Here is a 13,265-nt window from a genome sequence, read left to right on the forward strand (position 1 = left end):
ATCAGTGGTGGAGATACAAATTAGTAGTGATGTATAGATAGTGTTAAATGTCTGACCAGAAATAAACATTTTCATTCATGGAAAATATGGTGTGCTTGCTAGGTTTGTCATTCACCTTTTTATTCTCATATTTTTAATTCTTAAAGGTCATTCAGAATTAAGAGAAGCATGTGTGCGAACAATCAGTGAACGATTAATTTTTAAATCACACAACATGTTTTTATACTCAAGTATTATTATGATAAATTCCTGTATTCCTACTGTGTTTATTTATTGCAGATGTCGATTTGCAAGTGGAAAAGGAAAAGAAGGCCTCTACAAACAACCAAAAGAAGAACAATATATTGCAAAGACTTTTTCTTCAATATGAATATTTCTAATAAACACTATGAAAGGCAAATTCTGTTACAAACGAAACAAACACCATAAAAATGCCGCCGTGCATTGATCAAAAGATGTATCATGATATTGAAATCACCTTCCAAATAGCGCACAACTTTGACATGTCATTCAGCATCAAATGAAGAATCACGTAAAGAAATGGGAACATTCTGATGATGACAACTAATATAAAGAAATACTGTTGGCGATAATAAGAAGTGTGAAACCTTATTGCATTCATTTGGTAAACAAAACACTGTGTCATGACTAGGAATGATAAAATAGACTGATTCCTTTAATTTCATCGAAGAAAACATTAAAGGAGGAAACTGTTTCCTAATATTAAAAACTGTTCTTGAAATAAATGATGTCGAAAGAAACGCCAAACTTGAACACACACAAACACACCGAAAATTTTGAAAAAAAAGAAGAAAATAAAATAAAATACTAATTTCTGTTACTTTTGACTTAAGTCGCAACCGTAAAAAAACTTTTGATTATGTTGCATGAATGCTTTTTCGTCGATGGCATGAAATAATTCTATGAAAACGACATTCGGTCGATGATATGTGTATAATGGCATATGTCTTGAAGACACACAAGGCTATAGAAAATGTAATTTAGAGGACACTATACTTTTCACAATGATTTGCTACATATATGTGCTGTTTTATCTAAGTTTTCTGATTTACTTTTCTGGATAAAATTGATGAGTTATAAGAGAAAGGAAATATGTGCATATTCTTCAGATCTAAAGCAAAATAAAAGCAACAATTTGTTACCGCAATAAACAGTAAAAAGCAAACGAATGGCCACAGCGCAATCACTACTGTATAGCGCCATCACTAATGCGATAGCTCCACCGCTTTTAAAAGCTATTGGCATATTTACATTGAAACTAATGTTTGCCTATGTAAGCATCATGCTTATTGAGGTCATTTTCAGGCGTGATAATGTTCATATAAAGTGTCTATGTATCAAAATGTACTTTGAATACCGACATATACCACAATGCGCAAACGTCCGCATCAGGAGAAAAGCTCTTAGCACCACAATTTACATAACATTCAAACACAATTACAGCCAACCTGTAGCAAAGTGTTCTAACACAGAACTAGATTCTCCGACCTTCAAATAAATTATATTAACAAAAATATAAAACATATAGTAAAGCCTTACAATTTTAAATCGGTGATAGCTGCACCACGGAAATGCTAATAGCTCTTTTCCTTATTACCAATTTCGGTAGTGCGCTAGGGATTAGTGACCCTGAATAACCACAATATGCAATTTCGCAAGGGGTGAGGCAACAAAGCACAATAATTACATTTTTAAAGTTAACAACTCTTCTCACGCAATAATTAAGAGTTTCATAAATATCTTAAACGTTACCTTAAGTACATTTCTGAAATTTGGCATGCGTTTTAAAAATATCTTATTAATGTCATACGGAAAAGACAATAACAGAAATATATGCAATCTCATAATTGTATTTATTTGACAATTACACCCCTTTTAAGAAAGTCACAAACCAAAACAAATAAAGCCTTTGACATTAACACAGGCACTTTCATGAATGTCATGATCAAGACAATGACTGACTCACAGTAACTTTACGAATGATATGCAATAATATTTATTAATAAGCAAGTGTTAATGTTAATCTGTAATGATCATGTGATTCCCCACGACCACATAAGGAAGTCCTTAAACATACGAAACCAGCATCGCTTTTTCAAGGCTACATAAAAGTATATTCGCCAACTAATGGTTACAATTATATAACTCTGCATATACTTATAGTTCAATGTAGAAAGTATATTTGCTCAGTTGGATAATATAACACAAAATGTAATCCCGCAACATCTCCTTGTCAAACATAGGTATTATGTTCATTTATTTATCCTATGTTCATTTTATTCAGTGTCTAAGGATGACCTACCATTCCCTTACCCCGTCGTAAAATTGTGGCGTTCGCGGGGCCAAATTGCATTTATTAATGTCGAAACAATTGCGTCACTCTCTAAAACCTGTTGAAAACAACATATTTTATATCAGTCTAATTTACCATAAATATGTGTGTTACTTAAATATATTTATTTACTTATAAATAGGTATTTTACGATTTTTCAAAATGGGTATTATGTATTAGATAAAAAATACATGTGACTGCATAAATAGGGTTTAGTCTCATTGTTATGCATATGGTTAGGAATATTTGTTTCCTTTAGATTGAATCATTTGAAAGAACATGGCAAACTACAAAATGTTGCGTTAGAATATTCGTATATACTTACTGTGTTCAACAGTATATTTGTATATACTAACTGTGTTAAATTTACGAATGATATGCGATAATATTAAAGCAAGTTTTGATGTAAATCTGAAATATAGCCTATCTTAAAAATATATAGATTCAATCACAATCACCTGATTATTTAGAGCACTTCAAGGAAGTGAGATTTCTTACTTTCGTACATGATCGTCATTACAAGAAATCTGTCATCATTTTACGATTTTTCAAAATGGGTATTATGTATTAGATAAAAAATACATGTGACTGCATAAATAGGGTTTAGTCTCATTGTTATGCATATGGTTAGGAATATTTGTTTCCTTTAGATTGAATCATTTGAAAGAACATGGCAAACTACAAAATGTTGCGTTAGAATATTCGTATATACTTACTGTGTTCAACAGTATATTTGTATATACTAACTGTGTTAAATTTACGAATGATATGCGATAATATTAAAGCAAGTTTTGATGTAAATCTGAAATATAGCCTATCTTAAAAATATATAGATTCAATCACAATCACCTGATTATTTAGAGCACTTCAAGGAAGTGAGATTTCTTACTTTCGTACATGATCGTCATTACAAGAAATCTGTCATCATTGTAAACTATATAATTATTTAACAACCTTTGTTAGCCATGGGCAAGGCTATGTTTAAATTTCATATCTTATCATGGTGGAACATTTATTCATGTGTTTCAAAACATCACTTCGGTTTAGAGATTATTATGATCATGTGATTCCCTACGACCACATAAGGAAGTCCTTAAACATACGAGAACACCATCGCTTTTTCAAGGCTACAGAGAAGTGTTTTTTTTTTTAAAAACACAGATTTGACAGAGGTAAGTATAATTAAGTAAGTATAATTTGAAAAATGTTCGCCAACTAATGGTTACAATAATGGAACTCTGCATATATTTATAGTTCAATGTAGAAAGTAAATCAGTTGGATAATATAACAGAAATGTAATCCCGCAATATCCCCTTGTCAAACATAGGCATTATGTTCATTTATTTATCCTATGTTCCTTTTATTCAGTGTCTAAAGATGGCCTACCATTCCCTTTCACCGTCGTAGAATTGCATAGATTAATGTCGAAATAATTATGTCACTTTCTAAAACCGGTTTGAAAACAACATATTTTATATCAGTCTCATTTACCATAAATATGCGAGTCACTTGAATATTTAAATTTATTCATAAATAGGTATTTTGTGATTTTTCAAAATGAGTATTATGTATTAGATAAGAAATGCATGTGACTGCATAAATAGGTTTTACTCTCATTGTTATGCTTATAGTTAGGAATAGGTGTTTCGTTTACATTGAGCCATTTGAAAGAACATGGCAAACTACTAAATGTTGCGTTAGAATATTTGTATATACTAACTGTGTTCAACATGTAGAAGTTCTTTTATCATATCATCTCTGCTGCCCTTGGCTTGCTTTCCTCTGTTCAACAGTGCATTCTCTAACTCATCATCCGTCATTTGATATGGACTACCACAGGTTTCATGATCTATTGCTTCCTATTTTATAATAAAGTACAAAAAAATATCCATTTTACGAGATCATAAAAATAACCTAAAATAAAAATATACTGGTACAAAATGCATAAATGTTTTCTGAAGCAAGACCGTCAATACCTTAACCGTGTTCATCAATTGTGACATCTTTTCTTTTGTTTTGTCAAGTCCTAAATCGTCTAGAAATTTGATGATTTGGCCCATCTTGATTCGGCGAACAGAAAATCGTTTCAGAAACCCCTTGATATTGTTAATGAGAGTTTCCAGTGATGCCACTGTAATTGAAAAAGACAATTAGTTTATCATTCTATTTAAATTTCATAGACTGTATTGTTTTATACTTGTTACCAGATTCCAGAGTGCATCATATATGTACTGCTTTACAAGATCATACAGTTTATATGGGTATGATGACTTCTAAAACTTGTTTCAAAATTATTTTACAAGAACTGATATGATAGTCTATAACTTTAACACATATTTAAAAATCTGATGCATACCAACAGTTTTTAATACATTTCCTTTTCGTCTTCGTTTCGTCAGTTTGCTGTAAATTCCATCTGGGTCATCTATGGAAATATACATCTTCTTGTAAATTGGATGGTAATTAATAAAAAGAACCAATTTAACGCAAAATTGATGTTTTACACTTATTTAAATTTTGTACCGAAGTAAATGAATTTCCCCTTTGGAATTTATATAAGAAATGATTGATATTTCCGGACTATTTCTATATTTCTAATTTAAAATTTTTTAGGCTCCCCGCGAACTTCCCGTGTCTCTTTATTATTTCACTTCAGGTCTATTTTAGGGGATATTATTTTTTTCATTAACATCTTTAAAAACCGTGTAAAATACATAAAATCAATTGTTGTCAAAACATTGCTCATGGTACTACTTATTCTAATTCATTTTGTAGTGTAAGTACATTATGGCTGACGAAACAATAGAAACATCTGAGAATAAATAATTGAACATAGTCAGTGTAATGTCATTATGTTCTGAGCAAAATTCATGGATTAACAATTCAACAAAGGTAAGTTACAAACGCCCCTATTTCAACGGTTAAGCTAAGGTTATACATGTATTCATATAAGCTTGGTTTAGATAGATAAGTTATATACATGCATGTGGCACCACTTATTACTTGAAAGGAAATAAGTACATATCAGCTTTATTTTATTTCGTATCAAGCTGCATTATATATCCATTATAAGAACAGATTTCCCTCAAACTCAAACGTCTTATTTAATTTAATAAATACATATTCTTCACTTCCAGACACAAAATAAAATCTCAGATTGTGATATTAAATTGCAGGATCATCAAATCAATACTCAATATAAAATTTCCTACAATTGGATTCTAAACAGGAAAATATAGTATGGCAAGAACACATACAATTAGAGGCCGTCATGATATCTCCGCTTTTAAAAATGGTTCAGAATTATAGAAGAATAAGAAATATTAAACTGACTTTGTTCAATAATGCTATAAATTTAATCTGTATGATTGTACTATTCTATTTTTCAGGATCAATATCAGGATAATAAAATATTTTCATGTATCTACAAGCCTTAGGTATTCAGTGATTGTAAAACAAATTTAATGGTAAACTTATTCTTGCAAATTGTGTTTCAGTAAATGGAAATCAATCTGAATAACCAACCTCTTATTTCTTCGACATCTTGTCCTGGCTTATCAGCCTCGTCCATAGCATCCGTAGCAAGGGACTCATCTTCTTGAACCTCTTTCGATGTATCATCTTCCGTTCTGCCATTTGGACCGACTAATACACCACTTACAACAGTTTCACCCTAAATTGACCCAGTAACATTAAAATAGGTAAACCTAAAAGTCGTTATGGTTTCAATCTTAGGCATAAGTATTCCTTTAAAAATTTACAAAAACTTGTAACTTCAAGGATAAACAAGTGTGAAATTCATAGTCACAGATTTCTCTTAAACTGCCTTTATTGAAGAGCATGCATAATTAAGAATATCCTGTTTTTCTTTTTTTTCCGATTTATGAAACGGTTACCACCGAAACAAGGAGGCAATTCCCAAACATCCTTAATTAAGAAAAGATAAGAAGAATGTGCTTAATTGTTATCTGGAAAACACTAGAAAGTGCCTTTTATTTTTGTACGTGAAATGTCCAAAGACATATGAACAAATATGATGGATCCACTAGATTTCCTCCTGAATTTGTAATGGATATCATAGCCCTGTTGAATCCATAAATGTATTAAATTCGGATACATGCACTTTTTTCTCTGTAGAATGTTAAAAAGCAATTATATTAAGATCATCTTGATTGATTTCGTAAAATCCTAAAGGGGAACATTTATAAAATCGTTGCTTCTAATACTTGTTTTATATATTTACATGTGGTATTTATTTCAGGAAAATACAAAATCTAGTGCTTCATTTCAGATATTAAACCCACAATGCGTGGAGGAATTGTCAAAATTTTACTTTCACTAACATCTGACCCTCAGAAAGTAGAATATTCCCGTTATCATGCTAACCAGAACTGATTAATATTTTTTATCCCCATATTCTTCATATACATGTATAGTTTGAATACTTTTCCAAGTAGAATTGTCTAATAATCCAAATGACTTTAAATTGTATAAAGCTGACTGACCTTATACAAAACTTTATAGTCATTACAAAGTTGAGTCCATTTGGGTAATACCGTCCGTCTTTGTGGCACATAGTCGCTTGGGTCAACAAAACCACCTTCTCTCCTTATAGACAGATGGATATGATTGTAGTCGCCACATGGAGATTTCGTCACGGTTCCAATGACTACACCAGCAGCTACCTGTAATATGTCTTAGTTTATTATAGTCCTTTTCAATGCATCATCAATGATATTTATTTGAAATGCCGAACCGCATGTATTCATTTAATTCATTTAGCATATTTCTAGAAATTGCAAATTCACGAGAAAGACCTTTTTCAATGTAATGAAATGTTAAACACTCAATGATTGGCGCTAAAAACGAGTGTTACAAAGTTGTGTATCTGACATAGTTAATATGAACTGGAATGAAGTTACCTTCAAGTTGATAATTTTTAGTTTCGGCATCTTAAATGGGGACAATTATTACGATATTTCATTATATGTCTGACATGGTTGCTACATTCGATCAAAACTTTGTACACCCTGGATGTGCTTCGTAGATTCTAGACCAGCTTTTTAGGACTTTGTCATGGACGTATAAATAAGACATGAACATGCCTTTATGGAAACATCAATACACCTAAGCTTTATTAACAGTACAGGACCTTGCTACCAGGTTAACAATTAGAACAACATACTTGCAGAAAGGACACGTCTATTATTTACGCAACAAAAATCGAAACGAGACATCCCCTATTTTACAGGTGTTAGTTTTTTCCTTTTCTTTTTTAACTCACTTTTTTTCATTAAGTTCTTACAAACATATTCGGATTATGCTGGTCTTAGACACATTGCATAATCATTTTAACTGCATATCAAATGTTTACATGCAAGGCGTATATTTTTTACTTATACTATCGACCGTCTGAGAGGATGTTAACGTAACAAAGCTTTTCCTCATATTATTACAACAAAACCAAATTAATATCATATACCTTCTATATTGAGGAATAGCGATGCGACACAATGCATTTTTTCATTATATTTATTTCTAATGCAGTGAAACATTATTTCTGTATTTTCACTGGTTTTCCGGCACTAGAGACTTTATTCGTTTTTGGCAGTGTTTCCGATATCATTTGAAGGCAATAAATGCATATTAGTAGTGAGGTAAACTGTTTCACTGCATATAAAATTTGCAATGCCCGCATCCCGTATGTGGCACATTATATCCACAATAAATAGGAGTACACGCCGGAAAATCGGCGACAACCTATGGAAATTATCGGAATCTACGCAGCTCGTTCAGCTAATATTCAGTTTGATTACTTTGTAAATGATATAATGATAACGTGCTATATTAATAAGAAAATATTTCTGAAATCATTTGTCCGCCTAACTCGAGTAAGTAGTTGTGCGTAACTGGAGGGGAAAATGTGAATTTTATGTTTTCCTCGGCCGTATCGGTTTAGTCGTTTATTCCTGTAGAATAATTTGAAATAGAAACCTTTCTAGTTGGCACGCAAAATATCTATCACGGTACCAGGGGTTTTCAGCACTAACTAGCATGAGGTTTTCTACATAAACCAATTTCTCAGAGTATCTTTAAACTTTAGAACCTTAAAAAAAAGGCAGTACGACTTTTACCTTCTTTTCATCGTAAGCTGGATCATCTGGGTGCATGATATCTTCTTCAGGGTCAATGTTTGTAATTATCAATTCGGACCCTGGAGGAAGTTCTCCAATCTCCAAAAGGATTATTTCATTTTCGTTTCCTGAACGAATAACTGTCCCAGAAAATGGAGCAACAAGCTAACAATAAAACAAATTCAATTAAATTAAAGTTTGCATTCCTCTGGGCATTAGGATAGCTTCATTATGAATTAATTGTTAATAATATTTTGAAATTTGAAGAAGAAACCAGAAAAACGTGATAATAATGCAGAATTTATTATCATCTTAATATGTGCCATTTTTATTGTAATCACTTCCATGCAGATTATTTCGCACAATATGAAGATACCTGTTAGTGAACAACCTTCCCGAGGTTTATATCGTCGTGATACTAAAACTTTCAAAATAACCTTATGTAGATGAAGTTTAATCATAATATTAATAAATTCTTGAACAGCTCCTTATAAATCAATTTCACGGTATAGAACTTGAATATTAAAACGTGAAGAAAATGTGTAGGCGACCGGGTAGCTCGGTCGGTAGAGCATCGGAACCGTATTCCTAGGCACCGGGTCCGAGTCCCTGTCTGACTACACTTTTCTCTCACCCTGTGACATTTGGCGCCCAACGTGGGACCGTGGTATAAAGTACCCGCTGAAATTCGAGGACGAGTTTTAAAATGGTAGAGAAATATGATAAAGTATAGAACTTGAATATTAAAACGGGGAGAAAATGTGTAGGTGGCCGAGTAGTTCGGCCGGTAGAGCATCCAGGCCCCGGGTTCGAGTCCCGGTCTGACTCAAAGTTTTTCTCACCCTGTGACATTAAAGAATATCTGAAAATAATGGGTAACCATCTGAGCAATATATCATACCGTCCGGTATATATTATCCCTTAAATTACGAAATTTAACTTAGAGGATATCTGAATTGCTCAACCGATTAATTGATACATCGTTTCTATTTGATTGTTGTTTACACATTCATATTTTTTATAAAATATTATGTCAAATGTTATACTGTAACATTTGTTTGAATTGTTTTATTGTCCTCGCTATAAGTATTCAATGATAAAAGATGAAAGGTAAGGGTATATTTCTCGGAAGCACAGAGCACCACAAACATAGCCTCAGAGCCAGGCATTTGCAAAGTTGGCCCACAACAAAAAGAATCTGTAACGGAAAAACATTATAGACGGGGAAGGGGGTGGGGGTGGGGGGGGGGGGGTGAAGGGGAAAGTGGAACAAGGATAATATTCACTTACCTTACAACGTAAACCACAGCAGCGCAGACACGGGTGTACAAATAACAAGCACACACACACACACATAACTATCTAACATACATGTAGATAAACAGACACTTAAGATATAACAACACTGTAGGGCACCGCCAAAGTCACAGACGCACAAGCACAAACACGCACACACATAAGCAGGAAAAAAACGATCGGGCACCGTCCCGGGATTCCGGCAGCCAAAATTAAGGTTGACGGGTTAACTTAATATAATAAAAGGGGAGGGGATGCCAAAGCAAGGGAGCGCAAATGCAAGGTGTGAGGGAGGGATTAGTGGGAGGGGTTGTGAAAATCCTTTGGAAGCATAAAACGCACACAAGCGAACATAATAAAAGACTGTTTGATTTAGTCAGTTCAGGAGGGATAATGAAATGTGCATCACACCTCACACTAACAATACGCTCCCCTCCACCGCCCCCGCATCCCCAACCATGGCACCAGCATTAGTGGAACTCTATTATCCGAAAATCCGTAAACATTGAATGGAAAACACTTAGTCCACAGCCTTACTTTTCCGAGCAGCGTATCAAAAAGACAATTTTTCATAAACTGAACAACTTTTGTAACAGGGGTGTTGAGTGGCAAAATATGAAATACTAGGCGAAACAAAAAGATAGGTTTGTTTATCAAAACTGACAATGTAACATGTTTTTATTTTCTTCTCCTGGAAAAAAAGAAATCTGCTATTTCGGACAATCGTAATGTTTGTATATAAAACGTTGTATACATCCATACAGATACTTTATAGTCATTACTATAAATTTAGTACTTTTGGATAATCTAATGGACTTTGATAACAGAGATCTGATGCAAGAAGGCGTATGTTATTGAACGTTTTCATTACATTTCATGAACATGTTCAGTAAGTTGTCTAAGAGTATATATTGTTTGCTGTCAATATCTCAGATTTGAAGACGTCATTGTTGAAATAACAACCGTGAATAGAAATTTATTAACACAAATATATGACGAAAGACACGATTTCAATTCTGAAATTGTAACCCCCTCCCAACCCCCCTCCCCCACCATATAATCTTTAATTTGCCAAAACGTTAATACAGCAGTGTTATCGATATCAAAAATACCGAAGGCTTTCACTAAAGTTTGCTACAGTCTTTCTAAATTTTATGAATTATAATACAAACAATAAAACACTTCTGAAACTTGGTCTTACTCAACCCGTATACTATGCGGATGTAGGTTGTAGAATTCGGTAAATAGTTGTCTGCGTGTGCTAGCGTGTGTGCGTTAGGAGTGTGCGCGTGTATGTGTATGTATGTGTATGTTTTGTTTACGTGCTTTATGCGCTGCTGTGGTTTACTGTGTAGGGAGACTGCTTTTTAGAAACGTGACTTTTCCTGATGAACATCCATCCTTGCTTTTTTCCACTTTCCCCGAACACCCTACTCTTTTGTCTACCCCGTACCCTTTTTGTATCCTACATATAATTAGAATGTACTTGTTGTTAGATTATTGAAGCAACCATTTTACTATTTTTTTCCGTTTCAATTTACTTAGTGATGCATGGTTCTTTGGGGGTGCTCTGTGCTTCCGGGAAATCTACTCTTTCCTTTTATCTATGAAACATACAGTAGCCTAATATTACTGATAGAGGCATTCTGCATTGGCACACTTTAACAAAACCTTTTTCATATCAAAATGTATAATGTATACAAAATCGCGGAAATAAAAATGGAATCTTTACCTGTCCACCAGTTTTATTTAAAAGATCGATTCCTTCAGTTTTGTATTCGTTATTTCCATTACCTAGGGCTGAGGGATAAAACCCGTTCCCGCTACATCCGCTGCCACTCACACGTTTTTCTCGAGGAAAATCTTTGTGAAACTTTGTTCCATATATACGATCTTCCAATGATCTTGCAAATTCGTACCTGCAAAAATGTCATCTTTATATTGTCGTGTTTAAAATATCCTTATTTCTCTGATATACCTTTTATCTTGAGAATGGAAACCCTTTAGAAATGAAACACAGAAACAAAACCTCCTGGAAATGATTGTTTACGAGTATTTTCTGCTTAAATCAGAATACAATTATTCTATCGTTAAGTGCTTTTTATGTATTGTAGACTTTCCACAGTCACTGTGATATTTCAGAGAAATAATAACATGCCTACCCTTTTTTCAAAGACACATATGCTTCTTTGAGATCCTTGTAGATATCGGACAGAACTTTGAAGCGTTTCAGAAAATCTCCGCCTATGTCTCGCAATGAACTGAAGGTTGCTATTAAGGATTTCATCTCACTTTCAATTTCAACTTGAATTTTCTGTTTTATAATTTTCTGAAGAAAACACAAAAAAGCAAACATTGTAAACAAGATAACAAACTCGATTTGACAAACAATTAGGGTACTGTTATCAGCGATGTAACGACTATCTGTTTATAATCATAGCATGAGAGCTTAATAGGACAGCACATTCTAATGATCTTACACATACAACGCTTGGTTGGATCTACTTTTCACATAAATCTTTCGCACGTGTTGTTTTTAAGATATCTTTTCCCAATGTTTGTTTATAACCACAGGGTCAACAATTAATGAATGCTTGTTCTACTTTTCTACTTTTATGTGGTCTCTAATTCCACAGTTGAGTAAGGCAAACTAAAAGTAATTATAACTGACAAATATCCATGTGTTTTAGATTTATTAGGTTTGATACATGCAGCAGAGTATATTGTTGACTGTATATATAATTGACAGGTTTAGTTTCATAGGTCTCTTTTTGACAGAAACAGTCAGTCTTTTGTGTTTATCAAATATATTAGGTACAATGGATTCATTAGATGGACGAAAACAATAAAAAGAGACAACACAAAACAAGCATTTAATTCCTTAATTGAATATAAAACAGTAAACTGCTCTGTTTAAAAGACCGATTTCGCTTTTATTTCGATAATATCATGGGTATATGTTGTCTTGTTTGCTTCTCATCAGTGCTATCTAACGCTCTGTTTGTTATCACCTTGTTAAAGGAATTCTCAAATGAGGAATGCCTTGAATTTTACATGTATTTACATAGTTATTCCTATCTCATTTTATACTTTTAGCTCCTACACTTTGATGACAATGTATGCTGGCTTTGAAACACTCTGTTAAAAAACTTTCAATAATATAATTCTAGCATATAATGTAAGGAATGTTTGGGCTCACATTTCGCCTTGTTTTATCAGCATCAGTTTATTTTCATAATTGAGGTTGCATTGGCCCGAGTTGTGAATAAGAAGGTACGTCAATTCATATTACCCGCTTTACAGGTCATACGATTCCTCTTACCTGTACAAACACTAATTTCCAACATATTGACTTTGTCACAATGTTTTTTGTAAGCATTTATACATTCTGACGAGTATTAAGTATTTATTTGTAGTAAACTTATAAGAAATGAGATTTCAGACCAAACAGTTCCACTAACTTTATCCAGTAGTTTTGCAC

The 13,265-nt window shown here is 33.2% G+C and overlaps 1 protein-coding gene across 1 annotated transcript in view; it reads right to left on the reverse strand.

Moving 5' to 3' along the window:
* The window catches only part of LOC123523216 (uncharacterized), a 197,073-nt gene that overhangs the window by 164,967 nt on the left and 18,841 nt on the right, over nt 1–13,265 (reverse strand). The window contains 7 exon segments of the mRNA XM_053541968.1: nt 4,075–4,213; nt 4,331–4,485; nt 5,880–6,027; nt 6,911–7,039; nt 8,489–8,653; nt 11,517–11,703; nt 11,947–12,113. Of these exon segments, the coding sequence (XP_053397943.1) occupies nt 4,075–4,213; nt 4,331–4,485; nt 5,880–6,027; nt 6,911–7,039; nt 8,489–8,653; nt 11,517–11,703; nt 11,947–12,113 (1,090 nt within the window).

Source organism: Mercenaria mercenaria, chromosome 1, assembly GCF_021730395.1.
Source record: "Mercenaria mercenaria strain notata chromosome 1, MADL_Memer_1, whole genome shotgun sequence".
Lineage (NCBI taxonomy): Eukaryota > Metazoa > Mollusca > Bivalvia > Venerida > Veneridae > Mercenaria > Mercenaria mercenaria.